At 43.0% G+C, this 23,070-nt stretch overlaps 1 protein-coding gene across 1 annotated transcript in view; it reads left to right on the plus strand.

Annotated features, from left to right (window-relative positions):
* The window catches only part of MALRD1 (MAM and LDL receptor class A domain containing 1), a 3,359,462-nt gene that overhangs the window by 608,981 nt on the left and 2,727,411 nt on the right, over positions 1-23,070 (plus strand). Inside the window, exon 16 of the mRNA XM_069646615.1 lies at positions 7,441-8,311. Within this exon, the coding sequence (XP_069502716.1) occupies positions 7,441-8,311 (871 nt within the window). The remainder of the gene's footprint in view (positions 1-7,440; positions 8,312-23,070) is intronic.

Below are 23,070 nucleotides of genomic sequence, written 5' to 3' on the forward strand. Positions count from 1 at the left end.
AGTGGAAACATTTGCGAAACGTGTATAGAAGTGTACAAAATCATACTAGAAGGTGGAGAATGGCAGTTTTAAGGTGAAACTTTCTAAATTGGACAACAATGTTGCTATATTGGAGTAAGTATGATATTAGTAATTTGTAGGAAATTCAGGTTCACTGGTAAAAACTCATGAAATTCATTGAAAAAACTTTGTTTAAGGGATGTTATGGTTAAGTTGCACTTATAAAAACCTATGAAATTCAGTGAAAAAACGTTGTTAAAGGGACATTATGGTTAAGTTGCAGTAATGAAAACCTATGAAATTCAATGAAAAAACTTTATTAAAGGGACGTTATGGCTACAGGTAAAACCGATAACCCCCAGAAATTCCCCAGTTAGGCTAAGATGAGCAACTATAGCTGCAAAACCAACGTGCACTGCTAAGACTTACACCCAGGACATGAAAGATGACATCACAAATGTCATTGATTACATCACCGATGAAATCACATATACAATTAATTTTAATGAGAAGTCCCTACAAGGGGTGGGTTTATAATGTTGGTAACAAGATGTTAGTGGTGTTGGGGAGATCTATTATAAACTACTTAATGTATTCAAGAATGTACCCATGTAAACAACACATTATATTCAAGTGTTGTTGTTAATACAGGAACCTAATCAAACATACATATAGGCAATGGTTGCAGAATGCACCATAGAAGGACAATATTTTTTATCTGGTAATTTCCGATAGTACAATAATAAATGCTACCTTATGAGCGTTTTGCGTAATGTTAAACATGGAATAAGTAGGTAACAATTGAAAATGTATCACACAGTTGTGCTAGTAGAAAAAATACATATACAATCCATAAGGCATACACATTGGAGGCACATATAGGAAAAATGAAGTAAGGATGAAAGAAACAACAGCACCACAAAAATAAAAATACGTTTGGAGTTAATCATAAGGTACACACATTAATTGTGTGTTTGAGGCCTACTTATTGGCCCATGTATGTGCACAATGAGCTGAGATTAAACTCTATATATAGCACCTTTTAAATTCTGATTGTCACTAAGAACAAAAAAAACCTAGCCTAATAGTGTTAGTAAGCAAAAACAAGTGGCTCAGATATTGTGATGTCACCTTTCATGTCGTGGGTGTTAGTATTATCAGTGCACGGTGGCGGCGCGAGTTATGGTTGCTTAGATTCAAGGGTTTTGTTGCATTAAAGCTGTTCATCTGAACTCTGTCTTAACTGATAAAGATGTACATACATGTATTAGTATTGATGCCTTACATAAAACAATGTGTCTATAATAATTTCATCCAATTATACAAGGTTTATTATTTAGGGCCTTGTGGACGAACTTCAGATTCACCAGTCTGTCAAAATGGAACCTTAGCAAATTTTCCAAAATTCCAGTGATTAGCTTTACTTGCAGGGATTCCAGTGTTTAGGGTTGCTTGCAGGAATTCCAGTGATTAGGGTGCGTTGCAGGAATTCCAGTGAGTAGGGTTAGTTACAGGAATTCCATATATTTGGGTGAGTTGCAGGAATTCCAGTGATTAGGGTAAATTGCAGGGATTCCACTGATTAGGCTGATTTGCAGGAACTCCAGTGAGTAGAGTTACTTGCAGGGATTCCAGTGATTAGGGTTACTTGCAGGAATTCCAGTGATTAGGGTGATTTTCAGGAATTCCAGTGATTAGGGTTACTTGCAAGAATTCCATTGAGTAGGTTGAGTTGCAAGAATTCTAGTGATCAGGGTGAGTTACAGGACTTCCACGGAGCACAGTTACTTGTAGAAATTCCAGAGATGAGGGTGAGTTGCAGGAATTCCAATGAGTAGGGTTAGTTTCAGGAAAGTGTGTCAAGCAGCTAGATTCGAGCTTCCTCAATACCTATGAGTGAGCACATCACGCTTGATTGGCCCATGTTATCTATTACCCATAGATGATCATGATCGTGTGGTTCGGTGGCCTATCGGGCATTTGTTTAGAACATTTGATTGAAACTCTTCCGGTTAAGAACAAATGCTTTAGGAACCAATCTGATTCGTGAAATGTGTTGCAGATGATATTAAACAAAAAAAACATATTTGTGAACGGTTTGCACATTTTCTAACGAGGTAAAAGGGTATTCAGAAATTGAATTTGCAAACACTTGATAAGCAATTTGTGTAGTCTCATATCAGGATCTGCAGTGGCAGTATGATCTGATCTGTGTTCGCATCATGCTACCAAAAATGGGACATGTTGTTAGCTGGATACAGCTGCGCCTGTGACTTTTCCAGTAAATAATAGACCCAAGCTCACCTCCGCCACTTCGAGGGAGGCGGGTACATTATTGTACATTCAGAACTAGTACAGAGCTGCTGGTTCGTATTAATCGATGAGCAGTGCATGTGCAACGGAAGTGCCAGTAGCAGTGTGTGTGCTGATGCAGTGTGCTTTGGAGATTGGGCAGTGAGCAGGTGGTCTGTATAAACCAGGCTCCTGCTGCAGTTTCTGTGATAGGGCCTTGCAGCATCGTATTCACACATATGGGCCAGCAAAGTGCTTTGGCAAGAATGAACCCAACCCAATGCCGAGAAATAGTCACATACATTTAGAATCAGCCAAACCCGTAGAAATTGATAACACAATGTATGACTTTATCGCCGATTTAACACTTCCCCGGGCCATTTCCATTCAAACTCCTTCATGGCCTCTTTTCGACTGTACTTTGATTCAGAGGGAAAAATGAAATCCTACCGGCTGTGAAATTACAAAACCTTTCAATAACATTTTCATTTGAAATACCTTTAAAAAAGACATAATGGTGTATAATATCTCTTTCATGGTAATATTAAGTCAGAGTATCTGGGCCCATCAAAAACCGAATTGAAAAGCTTCCGTTTGAGTGGAAATTGTTCCCAAATGTGCAATTTAGTAGTCTCTGGCTTCCATCATATAAAAAAAAGAAAATGGAGCCACATCAGAGAAGCTGCTCTGAGACTTTTACATTTTGAATTCCACATTCACGTCTGCTGCCTAGCATGTGCTTGATGGACGCCACTACATTTTTAGGAAGAAGCAGAGGGAAATTAAAGGCACATAATGTTGTTTTTCCTCAATCAATTATGAAAAGAGTGAATACTTAATTGTAATTGGCTTGCTTGGTTTACACATTTCACATTTAGACGACGTCATATACAAAGAGAAAAAGATAAACACAGCTGATGAAAACACGTGAACTTTATATGTCCATACAGCTCAGCATTCTTTTAAAGTTTGCAAAGAAGCGTAATAGAATGATGCAGGGTTGGAAAAGTAATCTTTAGAGTTTGGCAAATAGGCGTCAGAATTGTAGGAGTTTCTCGCAGAGTCGACTCTTTGCTAAGTACACAATGATTCGTGGACAGCATCATCAGAACTTCACGTGATGATATACCCACCCTGATAAAACATGAACACACTGCACAAACACGTTTGTTTTCTTTCCAATGGCATTTTGGGGAATTGGGGAAAGGTGAGGCAGGGCAAATATCACCCTATGTCAATTGAAAGGACCACACAACTTAAACACTTTCTGAGGTGAAGGAATCCATGCACTTTCAATGGCATGGACTTGCAGACTGCAAGTCTCCAGATGTTTTGGACTATGACTCCAAGGATCTCTCTCCCTTGCTTATGCTTGCTAGGGTTTATGGTAGTTATAGTCCAAAACAGCTGGTTAGCCAAAGGTTTCCGACCCCTATGCTAAGTTCATTTCTTGAAATAGGTTCATGCTGGGGAAAAACTTGTTTCCATAATGTAGAGCACTTCTGCAAGGAAGAAGCCAACTAAATCAAATGCAAAATGAGAATGAGGTGCAACCTTGTGTCGAACTATTTGTGCAAATCCCGAATCGCCCACATTTTTAGTGTTTTCAGAATCTGCTAAACCTTTAATAGAGTCTGGTAAACGAGTTTGAGCAGGCAGATTTGCCTGGCTTTATATTGGGAAGCTGCTCGAGTATTTGCTGGCAATCTTTATGTAAGGGAGGAGGGGGATGTCCGTTTCTATCTGAGAGCCGGAGCATTTCTAGGTAGGGCCTTGTGCATTTAATATATTTATAGGGAGAGACAGAAAGAAGTAACATTTAAAAGGAAACACATAATTAGGTGTCACTTGCTGTTTGAGAACTGGAGCATCTTACATGAATTTTTTGGTAGGACTCTTTGGACTTGCCAATAAAACCGGGACCAGTCTTTCACAAGATTACACCCAGGTGGGTAGCATCATTGGACCCACCATCCCTCCCAAACATTACAATAACAAAAACTTCCCGTTTTGCCCATTTCAACATGATCATTTGGGGCTCCCTCCTTAGAGCGAAAAAAGTTTGGAGCACCCGTGGGGTGCATTATGCATACATTATAATGGCGAAAAAAGATAAGGTTAATAGCTGCCGATTATCATGAGAAGACGGCCAGTCGCCAGGGGGGCTTAACCACAAAATTCCCATTGAAGAGCTCTAAAACCTTCTTTGTCAGATAATGGCTAAAGTGGAGGAACCAGTGTTAGAAGGCAATGAGGTGGAAGCACTTCTATATATCCCATGGGAAGAGAGAATGCATCTTGTAATGCAAGCACTACAAAGCACACATGTAAAGCCCCAGATTGAAAATGGAGAAATTAATAAATGGCAAGGCTGATGTGTTAGAGAGAATTGATATACCGAATTAGCCCTTTTATCTTGTGTTATTAATTATATTGATACACAAATTGCCCATTTATGTCTATCGCTTCATGCAAAATTAATTCCTGCCAAGCACTGGAATACCAGGCGATATTACACATTTTGCTAGTACTCAATGTATTGACTCCTGAAGTATGAAGCGTGGAGTCAGGCCATGTGTGATTCAAACGTGTGACTGCCAGTTGAACCTGGATGACTGTTAGACTGTTAATCAACCCTGTGAACTGAAAGATTGATCGCCCACTAGCAATACTGCTTGCCGGACACTTCCAATGCATGCACCAATTCAAAATGACTCAATATATCAGCTGACAAGGGTTAAATGGTTTGCCAATACTTCCAGGATACAATCTTGTGACCTGCAGCTTGCATACAGATTGCTACAGCAGGTGCATAAAGCAAATGAGCTACATTACATATTATATTCAACTTACATATTCTGTGGGTTTTCTTTCTTGAGACTTGTCCTAAATATCTCTCTCTCTTTCTCTCTTCCTGCATTGTCGTATACCCCCATCTTCCACCCACCCACCGTGGACTGCACGACCCCTTTCTTCCAATCACAGAGTCTCGCTTCTCTGCTTTCTTGTGATCGGATATGGTCCTGGGTGCTGCTGGTCACTGCCCCAACTCCTGCTCCTGATTCAAGGAGAAAAAATGCCCTTGCATTCAAATGAACTAGAACAAACCTTTGTAAGCAATACAAAAAAAAAAGAAACTCCAAAGCAACAACAACAAAAACAACTCAGAGTTGGGACATTCAAATAGTTGGTGACAGGTCCCCCGGGAATAGAGGCCAGTCTCTGATCCTGGGCGGAACATTAAAAGAGAGTGAACCCCTTGCTGCCTGTCTATGCAGACAGCTCCTAGCAGGTGCAAAGCTCAGTTACATGGGGGTGCTTGTGCCGGTTGCTGCCCTGCACTAGATTGAAGACCCCAAGACATGAGAGGGTCCCCGGCACCCTCACACCGAATTTCAAACACTTGCCATTCCCAGGTCTGAAGTGAGACATTTGTGCCAGGGCCGGAGTAATGCGGTTACCGTGTTGTCCAGCCTCCGGTTCACTGCATTTGTGACCCTCTTGCCCCTGAAGCCTACTTCAGTGAAACTGGCCTGATCCATCAATCAGGAGTGGAGAAATCACCACTGTCCCGTTTGGGAATCCTCACTGTATCTTCAGAACTGAAAGCCACAGAGCCGTCATATTGCCGCAGTAGAACCCACAACCGAAGTGGACTCAACTGGCAAAGTTTGGTCCGGAGTGCGCCTGGGGTCGGTGTGTAAACCTACCCCTAACCGGTGGCCCCTAGCACCTCCATCCATTATTATGCATGAGTGGCCCCTGGGGGTCCCTCTCCTTTCCACTGCTATTGCGAACTAGCAAACTATTCCTGAACCTTGGAATCACATTTACCTTCAAGTCGAGGCCCTCCTCGAATAGTGGGAATCTATTATTCTTCATCGCCTCACCCACCTTCCTGAGCTGCTAGAGACCCCTGAAGAGACCCGTTTTGCCCATTGGAACAACCCCGTGCGCCTGCACTGCATGTACTATTGAGCATAAGGCTCCTCTCTTCTTATGGTTTGGACTTCCTCTTAGTTAGGTGTTTGTTTGATGTTGAAGGGGACTAAAGACTCTCTGCACTGCCTATTTCCCTTCCCCTCTAGGTTATGAATACATTTTGTGCCTTTATCCCTTTAGACCCCAATGGTCTTGTATATATCTTGTATTGACTGTGTTGTATTGGTTTGATAGTATTGCTGTGATTCTTTTACTGTATGTTGAGTTACAAAGGCCTTGTAATAAATGTGTCGGAAGCGGCCAGTTCTCTGCTCGGTTTCGGATTGCGAGCATCCTTTCCTCTACGGTGTGGAGCGTGACGAAGAGAGTGCTGAGGAAGTAGGAACAGCGTCGGAGGGTTGCAGGAGGCGAAGCGAGTCAGCGCCTGCGTTTGTTCTCGACTCGCCGCTCCTATTACCTGCTCGCCACCGCCACCGACACTGACGCGCGGCTGCCAGTTTCCCGCTACGACCGCAACCTCCTGTTTGGTCCTTCCAGCAACGGGACTCCATTCGTTGCACGGAGGAAAAGTGTGGTAAAGAGCGGTAAGGTGCAGCCGTACTAAGATTGGTGCGCTCCTGACTTTGCCTTGCCTGATTTTGTCTGATTAATCAGTGGGGTGTCTGAATACTGGCACCGGGCTTGGAGGGTTATAATTGCTGGTTAAAGATACTGGCTGGATCTACTTACCCTCAAATTATAGTGTATGTGGGGCATTATCAGCTACTCTTAAAGCCTTACATCTTGATTGCTGTGGTGGCTCTAGTCTGTTTGTACTGCCTCTACATAATACACGTATAAACTAGGGGAGACTGCGGGGGAATATATTCTCCTTTGATCCCACTAGCTAACTCTCGAGCCCACTCTTTTTGAGTTATAATGCCGCCAAAAGTGAGCAGTGCTAAAACGTCTTACAATTTGAGGAAAGGTAAGACAAATAATCCAAAGATGCCTGTTAATAATCTGCCTGGAGGGGACAGTTCAAACTCCCCAGCTAAGACTAGAGGCACTATCCCGGCATTGTTTGAAGAAATACCACATGTGCGTCCTACAGATCATACGGAGGAGACTCGCCCTACAATCAATAATGGTAGTCGTCCCCTGGACCTGACGAATTTTGATGACATAGATAATAATTAATTACTCGATTCATGCCTGTCCATACAGAAATCAATGGCCCCCCCTACAAACTCTGAGGTGCTGGGAAACCCCAAGAAGGTGCCCACTCCGGGGGCAGCAAGCATGACAATTGAGGCGCAGGTACTGCAACCAGAAAATACCGCCCTGGGGTCTCTCTGCTCGGGCCGTTTGTCGGAATCACCTAATCTTTTGATTGATTTAGATCAGCCTGGGAATCACGACGCCGACCGATTTAACGAATTATCACTGTTGAATTCTGCCGCGATTGCCGATCTGCAGGCGTCCTTATCTTCCTTACAGTTTGCACTAAAAATCCTCCTAAAACTATGTGGGAAAATACATGTAAATACAGTCTTGCAGCTAAATTTACCTGGTTCAGGTTCATCCCACGGAGTGGAATCTGAAGGAATTAAGGAGCCTGACATATTGATAATTCCAACTAATACAGAGGGGGGAGAGCCCCCTCCAAAAGAAGATCAGATTCATTTGACTAAAAAACAGCGCAGAATGGCTAAGAGAGCGGCTTTAAGACACATTCCAGTGGATGTGGCTTCTCCACTTCCCAATACAGCGAATCCCCAGCAGAAATCTAAAAAAGCTAAAAAAAGGGCTCTGAAAAGAAAGAAACTCCGAGGTAAGGGCCCGGGAACACTCACGAGCTGGTTATTGCCGGAGAAGTCCAAAGAAATATCCGCAGTGAGTAATGACAGTCAAGACTCTATTCTTATTGACAGCCCTATTGCTATGGACATCCAATTTTCCACCCCGCAAAGGAACAGTCTAAACAGTACCTATGAAAGTATGAACTCGGAGAAGGCATGTCCTATCCCAGCCAGAGATGAAAATAAAGATGAAAATAGGATCTGCATCGTGAAGAACTTGAATCAAAAATGTGGAGGCAAGTGGTTACCACGAGAGGCTATGCTTGAAAAACTTCACTTAATACCTCAATTAAGAGTTATTAGGTCAGAGGACTTCTCATTTGTGGAACCACCAACCCAAATGTAAAGGCACTCCATTGTACGGTTTTGGCTTCCGCACAGCTGATCCGTAAATATAGAGGCAATCTGGCGCAGGTGGGGCTGGGGGTGGATGTTAATCCTAACGACGAAGATCCATTGATTAAGGATGAATCTAAATCCATTAAATTCAATGACAAAATCAAATTCTCCCTAACTACCGGTAAGCAAGTACAAATGAGTGATATTCAGAATACTCTCAAGTGGTTAGCAGAAGCTCTGTCCATGGCTATAAATAAACCATGAACTTGCTCATTGTTGTCCTGGAACACGAGGGGTTTTACACATTTTATTGCAACTAGTGGGTCACTACCTTTCATTATGAACTATCCTTTTTTTATGTTACAAGAAACTTGGTTGATTGCTCCGATTGTGATAGACGGTTTTAAACTATACCACACTCCTGCTAAAAAAGGGCGAATGGGAAGACCATTTGGTGGTCTGATGACTGGGGTGGCCAAGTCTATAACATCAAGAGAAATACCCACCGATCTTGAGGATAACATTAATGCGGTGGAGGTGGTCACACTAATTAAGGACCACTGGGCTAAGTTATTGTTGATTAACCTTTATAACCCCCACGATGCATCTGCGAGTGACCAAATTCAAGATAGATTGCATGATTTGCTGAGTGATTGGAAGAGTGAATGTAAAAGTAATCTCATTATTATTGCAGGAGATTTTAATTGTCTCATCAAGGGAGAAGGAGGTAGACCAATAATAAATTACTATACCCTTATCCTCTTATGCAACATAACAGTGATGAGGAAGGAAAGTAATGGTTATGTTTCATGAAGAGTTGGGAGCTGGAATGCCTAAATGGAAGAACTATGAGTGACCGTCCAGGTCACTTCACATGGGGAGCGGGTGGGGCGCATCATACCCTGGACTATTGTTTTGCTAGTGCGGAGGTGGCATCCCTGGTGAATGATATGAGAGTGGTTGAGAATGATTGGAGTGATCATAATGGTCTCAGTCTAACCCTGAATAGTTATATCGAATCACCCCCGAAAAATATTTCTAGAGCTTGCCGGGATTGCGGTGATTGGGACAATGATCATTATGATAGGTTTGTTAAATTATCTATGGAGGACTTGGAAGGGTGGAATTATAACTTCACTGGTAAATATAAAACCAAACAATCATTATTGGTTATTAGAGAACAGGGTTCGACTGAGACCTATGATAGGACAATAAGAGACGCTAAACGTACACTTAGAAGGGAGATACGTAAAATCAGAGCTACCACAAAATCCATTATTACTATTCATGCCAGGATTAAAGAGATACAAAACAAGTATAGATCTTGGCTGAAACAATGGAAAAGGGCAAAAAAACTGGCATGTTGGCAAAAGACTGTGAGGATTATTTGCTCAAGAAATTCCTGTAATTTCTGGGCGCTCCTGGGGGATGCGAGGGGAAGCAGGGAAACCCCGCAAATAAACCCGATTGATGCAGAGGAATGGGTGAATTTCCTTGAGAAACGTAACGGGACTAGGGTCGCCAATCCCATAATAACCGGAGTACCTATACCAGCTCCGATGCCCTTCCAGGTGAATTTGATAAGATCTCTAAACTCAAAGCCTCAAGGGCTCCTGGCCCGAATGGGCTTTCTAATCTGCTTATGAAGAAAAACCCAGTGTTCTGGGCTAACCTCCTAAAAATACTCTTTTAAAAAGTGCTTCAAGAGGGTAGAATACCGGAGACCTGGCAGAAAGCAATTCTGGTACCCGTATTTAAAAAAGGAAATAGATCCGATCCGGGAAACTACCGCCTGCTCTCGATGTTAGACTGTTCAGGTAAATTATTTGCATCCTTACTTTTACAGAGATTGCAGACCTGGGCAGAAAATTCAGGTATCCTGGACCGCTTTCAGAGTGGATTCAGAACGGGATATTCTACTACGCATAATTTATTAATTATGAATAGTCTAAGAAATAAAGCCCTGTCCGCTAATAACCCTCCTCTGTATGCCTTATATATTGATTTTACGGCGGCCTTTGACACAGTGAACAGAGAAAAATTGTGGATGAAGCTGAGGGGAATGGCATGCCCGGAAGGATTGATCCATTACCTACAACTCCTGCATCAGAATACCTCTGTTCAGTTGAGGCTTGATGGAGGTGGATCAATCACCAGGGCGATTAAACAATTCAGAGGGGTGAAGCAGGGATGCGTAACTGCACCCACATTGTATAATCTTTTTGTCTCTGATATCCCTGAAAATGTACGCACTGTACGTAACTGTCCCCTGAAAGTTGGTAGCCAACATTGTTTAGTTATGGCCTACGCGGACGATGTGGTTATCTTTGACCACACGTTCAGTGGAATCCTTTACTCGGCTGAGAGGCTCTGGGAATATGCTAAAGAGAATGAACTCACTATTAACCACACGAAAACAGAATTGATACTGTATAGTCATGGCAAGGTGAGCCGCCCGAGAATGATGTTGAGAGGAATGGAAATTCAATACACACAGTGCTACAAATATTTGGGAGTGGAATTTGATGCTAGTGGGAATTTTCAATCCTGTGTGCAAAACCGTAAAATAAAGGCGGCCCAATTAACCGCTCTGATCTGTAAATTCTCTCGTAACCAGAGTGGTTTTTCTATTTAGCGGCGCGCCAACTCTACATCCAAAGTTGGGTCCCTATGGTGATATATGGACTGGAAGCCCTGGTCGATCTTAACCTTGATTGGCTCCAAATACTGGAAGGTAAATTCTGGCGTAAGCTTTTAGGTTTACCACAGGGAATACCAATGGCGATCCTGAGATTAGAATTAGGTCTACTCTCGTTAAAAGCATTGGTCTTAAAGAAAAGAGCTGCCCTTTACATTAAGATGTATATGAACAGTACCAATCAACTCCTGATGACGATGAAAGAGAACATAATTGGGAATAAACAGGTTAAGCTTGTGAGAGAAATGACTACCCTATTTGAGATGATCGAGCGGACACCTAACTGGGGTGATAATTTTGAATACTCGAAAGCTCAAATGGGGGAAAGACTAAACATTTGGGACTGGCAAAACAACTTTAAACATCTGGATAGCCTACACAGCTATGGGTTTATATCCCATTTACTTTACACCTATAGAAGGGCACAAAGATATTTGAACCTATGCCCTTCTGATAATTTAAGACGCTTTATACTACTCCTGCGTATCAATCACCTACCTGTCTTAACTGTGAGAGGACCTGAACGTGCCATTCCCAAACATGAGCGATTTTGTAGGATGTGTAAAAATGAAATCTCACCTGAAACTGCGAGACACGTCATTACGCTATGCCCCAGACTAAGTCTAACTTATATAAAACACTATAGTAGCTATGTCCATAATTTAGATCACATTTGGTCGAAAGATTTTTGGTATATGTGTATTAATACTCTGAATGCAAGTTTACATATGGCTCTATATAGAGTATGGCATATGGTCAAAGGAAAACTTGAAGTATAGTTACTCCTCCATTTAAAGTTAGCTTAAGTATCATAGGCGATTGGTGATTGATGCTTAATATCCATTGCTTATTGGGATGTTGACTTTATGGCTCTGGCCAGTTTACAAGAGCTATTAAGGGAAGGACTGATTAGTGATTGATGGATTATGGGTGGATTGATAAACTACATTCTCCTTGCACGGTCAAAACATTCTCTTTCTTACCTATGGATTTTATTCAACACAGGTTTATGTGAAATTGAAGGTAGTGTACTCTTTTATATTGTGTCTAATTGCATGAAATTTGAATTGAGTATCTGATGAAGTTATATGAAAGAATAGACAAAGATGAATTATGTGTAACTTGATAAATATATATGATGAAGATAGTTATTTATTTGTATTCTCTGTATTATGTAATTTGATAACAATTTTATGAAATCATGTGTAAAGTTTTTGTTTAAAAACTATATCATATTAAAATAAAATAATAAATAAATAATAAATGTGTTTATATTTTTGATATATACACCTGTCTGGGAGTAATTTGTAAGTGTCCTTGCTCTGTGTGCTCATTGAGGTCTTTCAGTGACCCTCACCCCTCCTGAGACTTATTCTTGACTGCAGACCATAGCTACCTTGCTAGGTCTGGCTTGTCCAGAGGTTACCCTGTTCCAAGAAACTAAGCTGGCCTTCTGAACCTCTGCCCACCAGGTCAGGGTTCAAAAATCCATCTTAACAAAATGTCTCTCCAAGCAGAGAGTGGGAGGTAGATCCCTTTCCTTTCCTTGGCTGGCTCATCCGTGTGGAATGGCCTCCCTTTCCCCCTCTCACTTCTTCTAAAGTTCTGGAAACTTCTCAAGAATTTCCTTTTCTCCTCTTCCTTCACTCTCCCCCTCCTTGGCTATCTCTCCCTCTGCTGCTGCCTCTGGGGACTGGTCCCTTCAGAGTCATACCGAGGCCAGACCAACCCCCACCAGTCCCCCCAGCACTTGCCCTCAGGCTCACTTTCCTGGACTAGCCCAACGTGGTCCTCCCTTCCCACTGCACTCATCCTCCCTTCCCCCTGGTACCTACCACTTTAGCCCGCCCAGCACTTCCCTTCCCCCTTCTCTGGGGGCACCCCACTCCAGCAATTCTCCCTCTACCGACCTCTACCCCTACCCCCTGTACTTACTACCTTCTCAAACACTTGCACGGTAGGATTGTAAAAAGGCCAATATAACATGTATTTGTTGTGCTACGTTCATGATTCCCTTGACCCCTCCTCCCACATCCTGTCTGTGGAAACACTTGTCTATTGGTGACATACAAATGACCAATATAATCAAATAAATAACATGATTGCAGGCACCAGATCCTGACTCTGTCGTGGTGGAATACAGGCACAAGAAAGCTAGATGACCACACTACAGACTACACTGGTATCAAAGGTTTGGGTGTTTGTGTAGGCATTATAATGTGGTCTTGTACAGAGCCCATCTGCCACTATTGGTGGCCACACTACATGTCCTTCTACAAAGAAAGGGAGTTGTGTTCATTAGTGGGAAAGTAGGAAAGGCAGATGCAAAACTTGTTGTGTTGATGGGAGCAACTCGGAGGAAGTACCTGATTAATGAGTGCCAATTTTCTTTCTATGGGTGTGCTGATACTTGGCAATAAGATAGCCATAAGGAAGAGCCCAAGATCTGATTGACAATAGTGCTTTGGGTCTGGATAGTCAGGTTGAATGGGGAAGTAGTCCTTACAAGGTAAAAACCTGCAACCCTGCACACCCACTGCTGTCCTCTTGCATGCAGGCCCCATTTCACAAGCTCACACTGCACCTGTCAATCCCACTCTCCCTTTCTCTCTCTCACTTACATTGATAAATTGTGCAAGAAACAATCAACTGTGAGATGGCAGATAAATAGGAAGGGGCAGTCTGTAAACTCTAGTCAATAACCCTAAGCCACAGCTGAGGGTTATGAGAAAATTAACCTTTGGTTTAGAGAAAAGGGCTACATGAAAGGTAGATGCTAAGATATGCATCAAAGCTCATTCTTCTGAGCTCAGCGGCATGCTAGGATTTCACCACATCGGGGTAGGGAAGATGGCATTTGTCAGATGTTCATCAGGCATTGATCCTTTTGTCTACCCTGCCTAGTGTTGTCCCCTTGAACACAAACATGATCTGTGGTGGATATAGGCACTTCCGAAGACTTTCATTCATTATAATTATTATAAATGTTTTTTTTTACACACTTAGTACCAAAGAGGTTTCTAAGCATGTTCTGCTCAGCGTTGTCTTGCCATTGAGCTATACTACCCATGCCAACATGAAAACAGAAATGTATTACATTGCATGCATATAGTATTTAGAATTTGGTGTGTATTCAATCACTTGCCCTTACTAGCAGAGATTACTATTTTAAAACGTCAGGAAAATCATGCATCACACTGAGTTGAAGTGCTTGGATGACCATGTGACAGCAAGACCATTTTTTTCGTGGGACTCAGATGTATTCTATAAATAGTCTTTCAACCCCTAAGGCAACTGTCTATAGTTGAGGGCTCTGCTATAATTTACTTGCAGAAAACATGCTCACTGAATAACATGCAGTCACATGCAAATTGAATGCATGATTGTCAGATATGTCAACGATACGTTCAATGCATGTCCCCTTCTCTGCATAATTGGGTTATTGCAATACTACTGTGTTTTATTTGAAGCAAGCATAATACATAGCCACCTATTGAGAAAATACTGCTTCATCTCTCATGACATCAACACTCTTCAAAAACGTAATTTTCATAGGGAACCCTCTGCCCAGTTCAGTCCCATAATATCCAGTTCCTTGCCCTTAGGAGTCCTGTGTGCCTGACCTCCCAGTGGACATGGCAGCAGGGTCAGTGGAGAGGGGTGGTGGCTTCAGAGGTTTCCATTCTAACTTCTAGCTCTGGCTCAAGAGAATAAATTGTATTGTAGTGGTGATGATGAACAGCAAATTTGATGACACACACACCAAGAGTGTGATGTAACAAGTGTGTTACATTTCGCATTTTGTGTGTCTATCAGAGCATAACATACATGTGCATGAACAATTTACCATAGATGTTCAATGATTTACCAGGGTCATTCATACACTTCATTTGTATATTTTCCTCCTGAATAGTTAGCATGATGTTCAGAAGAGATGTAACTGCTGACATTGAGGACAGCTGACTCAGTAGAGAGCGGAGGTCGGAAGCCAGATTAAAGAAGATCCTGGAGGTTGTGTGTGTTAAAAGAACTAAGTGAGTCAGTTGAAAACTACATGCTCTTGGAATATTGAGGTAGAAAAAAGACAGGATGAAAGATGTCAGGACAGTTGAGATATAGGTGGGTTTCAAAAGGATAGGAATGACAGTCGCCGACTTGTAGGATGATGAAAAAGTGTCATTGTCAAGAGAGGAGATCAAGAGGGAAATATGAAACAACTGTGGTAACTATGAGTTTCACTATGTGCAAGGCTAGAGGGTCAATGGGGGCACATGAAGGGGACTCACATGATGAAGTGATGATGGTGAGGAAGGAGTCAATTATTGGGAGAGGTTGTAAACAAATTGACCAGTGGGACCAGGTGGCCAATAGAGAGATATACTATGAATCCCATAGGGGGCAGTGAGTGTGGAGATATACTAAACTCCTCCACCTCCACCCCTGACAGTTGAGAGAGGAGAATGGGTGAAGGTAAAGGCAGGGTTTGATAATAATAAGGGTTGTGAAGGTCAGCAAGGTTTACAGAGTCTCAAGGAGAAATTCAGTTTTCTATAAGGTTAATGAGTTCAAGAGAGGGAGAATGGAAAAGGAGAACGTCTGAGGTAAGGGAAGTCTTGACATTCCAAAGAACAATATACAACGAGTGAGATGTAGAAGCATAGTGAGTTTGTGTCCGGGAAGTAGAGTGGCACTGAGGGTAGATGCAAGAAGAACAATAGTGTTTAAAGTCAGGGATTGGAGGATTTGTGAGTAGAGTGAGACGGTGATCGAGAAGAGGGGAGACTTCGAGGAAAAGAGATAATAGGGATGGGAAGAGAGTTGAAATGGTTTTAACCAGAGGATAAAGAAGAAAGAAATCAAACAACAAGGAAGAGATAGTAAGAGCAGTTCATGGTGAGAGCAGGGGTGAGCAATGATTTAGATGGTACTTAAAGGCAAGTAGCAGGACACAGCAGAACAGTAGCGCACAGGTGAAGAGGCAAAGCGGCTGGATGAAAGGCTAGCGGTTGGCTATTATCTGTTTACGCTTTGCTGGGATGCATGGGTCTGGGTTGCCCCAAAGCAAGGAACCAAGTGGCGGTTTTGAGGTCTGAGGTCACCTGAGCAACCTGTACATCGGCCATGGATGTTTGTTGTAGGTGCCCTGCTCTCTCCAGGCAGCCTCAGGCCGATGAACTCTGTATTGATCTCAGTCCAGTTGAAGACCCTTCTTCACATCGAATAGAATCCCATCCTGAATTCTGAAATAGGAAACCTGCTTTTCAAATGTTTAACCTCCATTAACTGTTTAATCTTCAAAGCCCAAAACATGACACCAAACTAAACTGAACAATTTTGTAATTGTGTTATTTTTAAGAGAGGGAAGATTAAAACAAAAGCACCATAAAGAGCCCCAGCCAGTTAAACAAAACAAACATATATATTTTTTTTTTGCCTGTGCCACCGCCACAGTTCTCAGCATTTTCCATGTGCTCTGGGTGCAGCTTCTCAAAATGAAGATGTGCACTGTCCATTATGTGCTCATGCACAAATTCTCCCAGGTTGAAAATGTGTCTGCACACAAGGCACAATGCCCCATTCTGCCGGGAAATGTTGACCTAGGTACAGCCCTCTGGGACATTGAAACTGTCTCACACATTTTCGGGAATGGGCCTGGGTTTCTCCTGGCTCTCAGCTGTCACTAGGAGAGCAGGAGCCACTTACTATATGTTGAGTGTCCGCATGTCCCTGTGTCCTCGTGGGAGGTTGCTGCAAGAGTCTCAATGTCATCACTGGCTCAGTAAATAAGTATAAAATATCTTCTCTTCCATAAAGTTGTTTCACCCCAGGCACAAATAGCACTCCACAGATTCAGCCTATGATGCTGTAACTCCATCAGACACATTAATGTAATCCCATGTCCAAGAGGATGGAGACAAAGGACATATGTTGTCTGCCTGCCCTCCCTGTACTTTTGACAGAACTCCTGGCCCTTCCTTGCACCTTCATTGTGCTTCTTACCTCCTTCTGACCCGTGTTGTACTGGCTCTCCTCCTGACCCCTGAGGTACTGGCCCTCCTACTTACCTTAGCAGTACTGTCTGTGCCCTTGGCACAGTCTTTTTCATTGCCACTCTATTGTCAGCACTATTCCAACTATCACCATCATCATGCCCAGGAACATTGTAATCACCACCAATCCCAACAGCAAATTCTGCCGCAGCATCTTCTGCTGAAGGAGGCAGATTATCTGTGTGCTTCATCCGAAGAATGCTCATAAACTGCCCCCCTTCTGCTTCTAAGTAGGAGAATAAGGGATTCACGTCAAATTGATCCAGATCACTGTACTATTCCTACACAGACACCACTACAGAATCCTCCTGCTGCATCACTGGGTTTTTCAAAACATAAAGGAGGAGCATCTAATCTAGGGGTTTGCCGAATTTTGGGTTGGAGTATTTGGTCGAAATGAAGCTGAAAAAAACACATTCTGGCCAAATAGTTTATTAGTATTCAGCTTCTGCCGAATACATTGGGGCTCATGAAAAGTGTGGCAGTCCGGAAACAATGTGCTAGTAATTCCGATTACCGGCACTCTTTCCGTACCACTGCACTACAAGAGGGAATGCCGGTGACAACGGTGCCAGTAACAGCAGATACTGTGCTACCATCCCTGGTAGCAAAGTGAACTGAAACTGCAGGACCCTCTGGAAGCAGTGCCGGAAACACTAGCACCACGGAAATAAAGCGGCATTGCGACAGCAGTTTTTCTGGAAACACTGGCACGAAAATGCTGGTGCCGCTTGGAAAACTGTCCTGGAAATGAGAGCACCTCGGAGCAAGCGGTAGACAGGCCGAGGGGTGGAGGAACAGCGCACAGGTGCACCCAATGCACCCAGCGGCAAAGGGACTGCTGAAAAGGACCACACCCACACCAGACACACTTCCCAACACAACCACGATGCCTCTCCTTGCCATGTTCTTGGACGGATCTGGAGGTGTTGCATGCAGGAGTGCAGCTCTATGAGCAGGAGCTGCATCAGTGGAAACAGGCTGACAGACAGTGGAGGAAGATGGGAAGGAGAATGCAGATGAACAATGGTATTCAAGTTGCACCACAGCAGTGTGCACCTTTGCCCCGCACAAGGGCTACACTTTGGGCCCTGACTGAAAGGCAGATCCACACACTATACCACCTGAACACGTACTGCCATACCCACCCTGTTGAAGGTGGTGTCTGTGCTGCACTTTCTTGCCATGGGCACATTCCAACACACAGTCGGTGAGCTGCATGGCATCTCGCAGCCAGCATTTTCAACTGCACTGGTGCAGGTCCTGGATGCCCTCCTGTGGCATATGTCCGAGCACATCACCCTACCAAGCACACAGGCACAGGTAAATGCCACCAAGGTCTACAACCATGCACTTGTGGCATGCCTAATGTATTGGGAGAAGTTGACTGCACATAAATCGAGCCCCAGAGGAGGTGTATAGAAACTGAAAGCTGTACCACTCCTAGAATGTGCAGGTCGTCTTTGATGCAGACCTGACTATCACCCATACTCCGCCCACTTCCCGAGATCAACCCATGATGCCATGGTCCTGTGGAATAGCATCCTGCATGCGTACAGGGCATGTTATGGAGGACAGTGGACCTGGCTTTCGGGTGAGTAAAAGCATCAACACACACACATCTTTGCATGTACACCAGGGCACAGGGAGACATTCACTGACACCAGAACATGGTCCACATCCACCATGCCAATGCAGGCACTCAATCGGCATGCAAGAGTAGGTGCCTACGACTGGCATCTACCACATGTGTCTATGGATGGCCACCCCTTCTCAATCTGGGCACAGACGGACAGGCATATGCAATGCACTACAGGTCACAGAATGCATCACAGTCATAGCACAATATCCAGCATAACCAGACTCAGCCCCACCCACCACCACCACCCCATCCTTGGGTGTCAGACCCTATAAATGGCTTGACCAGGATTGCCTGTCACAGGGTGCATTAATGCAAATGATGGCCCGGAAGTGTACAGACCCAGATGCATGTGTCACTCACACACATGTATTTACTGCACAATCACCTCAATCTAATGACCCTCCCTGTGTCTCATTCCATGCAGGTGATTCCGGTTATCCCCTACTACCATGGCTGATGACACCCGTGAGAGATCCCCAGACTCACCGGGAAAAAGCATACAATCGCTATCACATCAGAAGACGGATGACAGTTGAGCATACCTTTGGAATGTTGAAGGCACATTTTCTGTACCTTGAACGCTCCTGTGGGGCCCTAATGTACAGGCCAGTGAAGGTGGGGAAGATAGTCCTGGCCTGTGCTATGTTACAAAATACGTGCATCAGGTGCGGACGCTGATGATGATGGTAACAGGGATCCACCTGTTAACATGCAAAACCACCATCACAGGGATGTCAGGGATGTGTGTGCAGCCCGCCAAGAACTCACTCATAACTTCTTTTGCACACCCAGCAACTGCACACAACCCATGGAGCATACTGCATGTGATGCAACACAATACTAAAGCACACAACTTCACAAATTCAATGTCCCAACGTGAATTACTATGCCGAACCATGTGTATTTTAGAATTAACAAACATCAACAAACATGTAGCCCACCACCCCCAACTAACCCTTCCCACCCCCCCTCCCCCCAACTATGGGTCTTGAATTTGATCCTCGTAGCCACAGGGGCCCTGTGTGCATGATGTGTGCTTGCATGTGAGTGTGTTATAAGGCAGATTGCTTGTGATGCATGCACGCCTTGGTCTGGTGTGTGCCTCGTGTTTGTGTTGCTTCTCATGTTGTGTGCTGCATTTTCTTGCCCACTGTGCATTGTTGTTATGGTGTGGCAAATTGTACTCACCGCCGTCTACCTGATCCCTTTAAGGTGCAGCACACTGCTGCATTTGTCCTCCCATGGCATGATCTTTATTGACAAGGCCGTCCCACCACCAGCGGCCAAGCATTCCTTCCAGTGGCCCACTAGCAGGTTGTAATTTTGTGTGCCTGGTCGTGGACCCAAGGCCACTACCTTCTGTGCCATCTCCTACTATATGGCATTTTTTTGGAGTTGGGAACTGTGCCGGTGGTCGGTGGCAAATAGTTCCCCCGCATTGAACTATGGTGTCAGTGAGCATGATGAGTTTGCTCTTGCTCAGAGAAGCGTGGCTTCCACTGCCGCACTTTCGTGACTCGGATGTCATGTCTGCTGTGAGGATGCCAGTGTAAATGTCTCCAGATGGCAACAGGAAGTAGGTGATTTTATGTGTATTGTGTTTTTCAAAACGTCCACCAGTGAGCTTCCATCCAGTTCCTGCGGTGACGGTCCCAGTGTTTCTGTTGCTGATGTTTCCATGTAATAAACGCTGGTAATGGTGCCACCAGCATTTTTGATGCCAATGCCACTGGTTCTGGGCACGGTGACAGTGTTTCCACCATGCCAGTCGCACCATTACCGGCATGCTGGATTGCACGTTCCCAGGTGGTTGTGATGTGCCAGTGATTACGTGGTTCCCAGAAACGGTGTAACCGCTTCCATGGAATCACTGGCACATTACCGGCAAACTCATAATGAGGGCCATTGGGGTCTGATTCTGACCTGTATGTAAAATCAGAAAAACATGCATTCTGTAATGGAAAGACACGTTTTTATATGCATCTTATTATGTGCATATATTTATGTAGACACCGAATATGGAGCAAATAAGAAATGTGACGTTCCATCATGAAATGGCACTGTCCCACTTTACCTGGTGCCCAGAATCGAGAACTCAAAGAGGAAAATATCGACTGCAGCTTGCAATACAAACTGTAAATAAATATTGAGGCTCATTTTCTATGTCTAAAAGTGTTAAATTGCAGTGTCAAAGCAAAACATACAGCATTTATCTTTTTTGTTTATTCCACTTTGGGACATTTATGTTATGTTTTAATTTGGAGAAGTAGCAGAAAGCAGAAACCATCTATTCTCTCTGAATTCATTCTCCACCTTCAAATACTACATGGTTTAAAGCTGGCATGCATTTTAATGCTTGTGTTAAACCAATGTATTCCTATGAAATCCTCCTAAACATGTATCCTGCAAGAGTGGACAGAAACCATTTATGCATTTCTATATGAGCTGCAAGGCAGTCTCAAATCTCACTTTCCACAAAAGCTTCTTGGCTACTCATAAGCGATTGTAGTGTGTGAGATTTGTCATGGCAATTGCAAACTGTATTACCTATTTTGTTCATTGCAACCTTGCAGTTTTGCATTTGCTAAACCTGCCACTTGAGTCGTGCGTGTTTTGCATATGCAGCATCCTTCTGTTCATCTGATCCCTGCTTTTTTGTTAATCTGTTATTTTCTCTTTCTTTTATGCTTTAAATTGGATGATATATTTATTCAAATGAAAAGAAATACATAAACAATCGGGGCACATTTTTTAAAGTGTTTTATTTTTTGGATACAAAATTTGTTTTTCAGGTTTGGAACCTGATTTATTAAATAAAATAAACTATTCAGCTTCATATTCGGCTTTTGCCGAATACTTGATGAACTTTTCGATATTTGGCCAAATACTTGTTTGTTATCGGTACACCCCTCCTTTAAACAAAAAATAAATACGCAATAAATACAAACAAATTAACGGTTCCCAACTAAAACATCAAAGATTTCCCTAATCATAAAAAACATCTGGCTATCCAGAGAACCTGGCTTCAAAAGTAAGAAAAAAATAAAGGATTACTCATTTTAAGCAAAGCATTTTTCACAAAATAAAAGGATTCACTCACAAAAAAATGGCTTCCCAAATGATTTGCCTAAGTCACAATGTAAGAAAGCAAAACAAGTTTCCCAGCTAATAACACAGTCCCCAAAGAAAAAATACATTCTCCCTAACCCTCAAAAATCTCTTACTCCAACTCCTTTGTGGATCAGTCCAGCTTCACCTTCCTGCAGCAAAAGAAAACCCACAAAGGAAACAGGAAGTCAATGTTTTTTCATTGATCATAAGAACACTTTGATTGCCGCCCTAAGACTTGACCTGATTCCCTGTGTGAATACAAACGTCCGTCAGGGTTGTCCAATTCCAGGCCAGGAGGACCGTAATCCTGACGGGTTTTCAGGATATCACTCATGAATATTCTCGAGAAGAAATGTGCATGCATTTATAATCGCTGTATGCAAATGTATCTCATAAATATTAATGAGGGGGATCTTGAAAATCGGACATGTTTTGGGCCCTCGAGGCCTCGTGTTGGACAACTCTGAACAAAGTGTTGTGCAAATCCACATAGTCTTCCCCACCTCGTCTAAACTCATGGGAGAAATTTAGATGTCACAATTCTTTAAAATTCATAAAATGAGCCTGTAGAATTTTGTGCTTGCTGTGGGTTTGGGGAGCTTCCCCAAGCCTTACTGCCAAGCACTACATTGGTAAAGATGGCTCGATCATGTAACACTATTTATATTGAACTGTGTGTACTAATTACTGATTCTGGTACTTGAAGAGTATTATTTTGCCAGTTGTCGGTACCCATAACTGAAGAAAAATACATTAGATGATTTGAAACTCCTGCAGCTTGTCCGGATTCTTTTATAGTCATCTCTGTAAAATTCATATCACTCCTGCATTTATTTCTGAGTGACTGTGTTCAATCAAATAGAACTTTTGTGATAAGATATACTGGTGGTTATATGGTATTGACTAGTATAAGAAGATAATTTGAAGTTCATTTTGAGGTTTTGGCAGCAAGACCATACCCAACCTTGAAGACTCTGTCATATCCACAAAGGCTTAATGCACTCCACTTACACCTATCATTCTTGTTCTTGAAGGAGACAAACATAGAACATTTGTGTTGTGGGTGTGTTTTTATGTGTTTGTTTTCAATTATTAGAGTTTGTATGTTGGTGTATTTGTTCATGAATTATCTGTATCTGAAGGCAGTTCTGGAGG

This window comes from Ambystoma mexicanum, chromosome 2q (assembly GCF_040938575.1).
Source record: "Ambystoma mexicanum isolate Mex_15411 chromosome 2q, UKY_AmexF1_1, whole genome shotgun sequence".
Lineage (NCBI taxonomy): Eukaryota > Metazoa > Chordata > Amphibia > Caudata > Ambystomatidae > Ambystoma > Ambystoma mexicanum.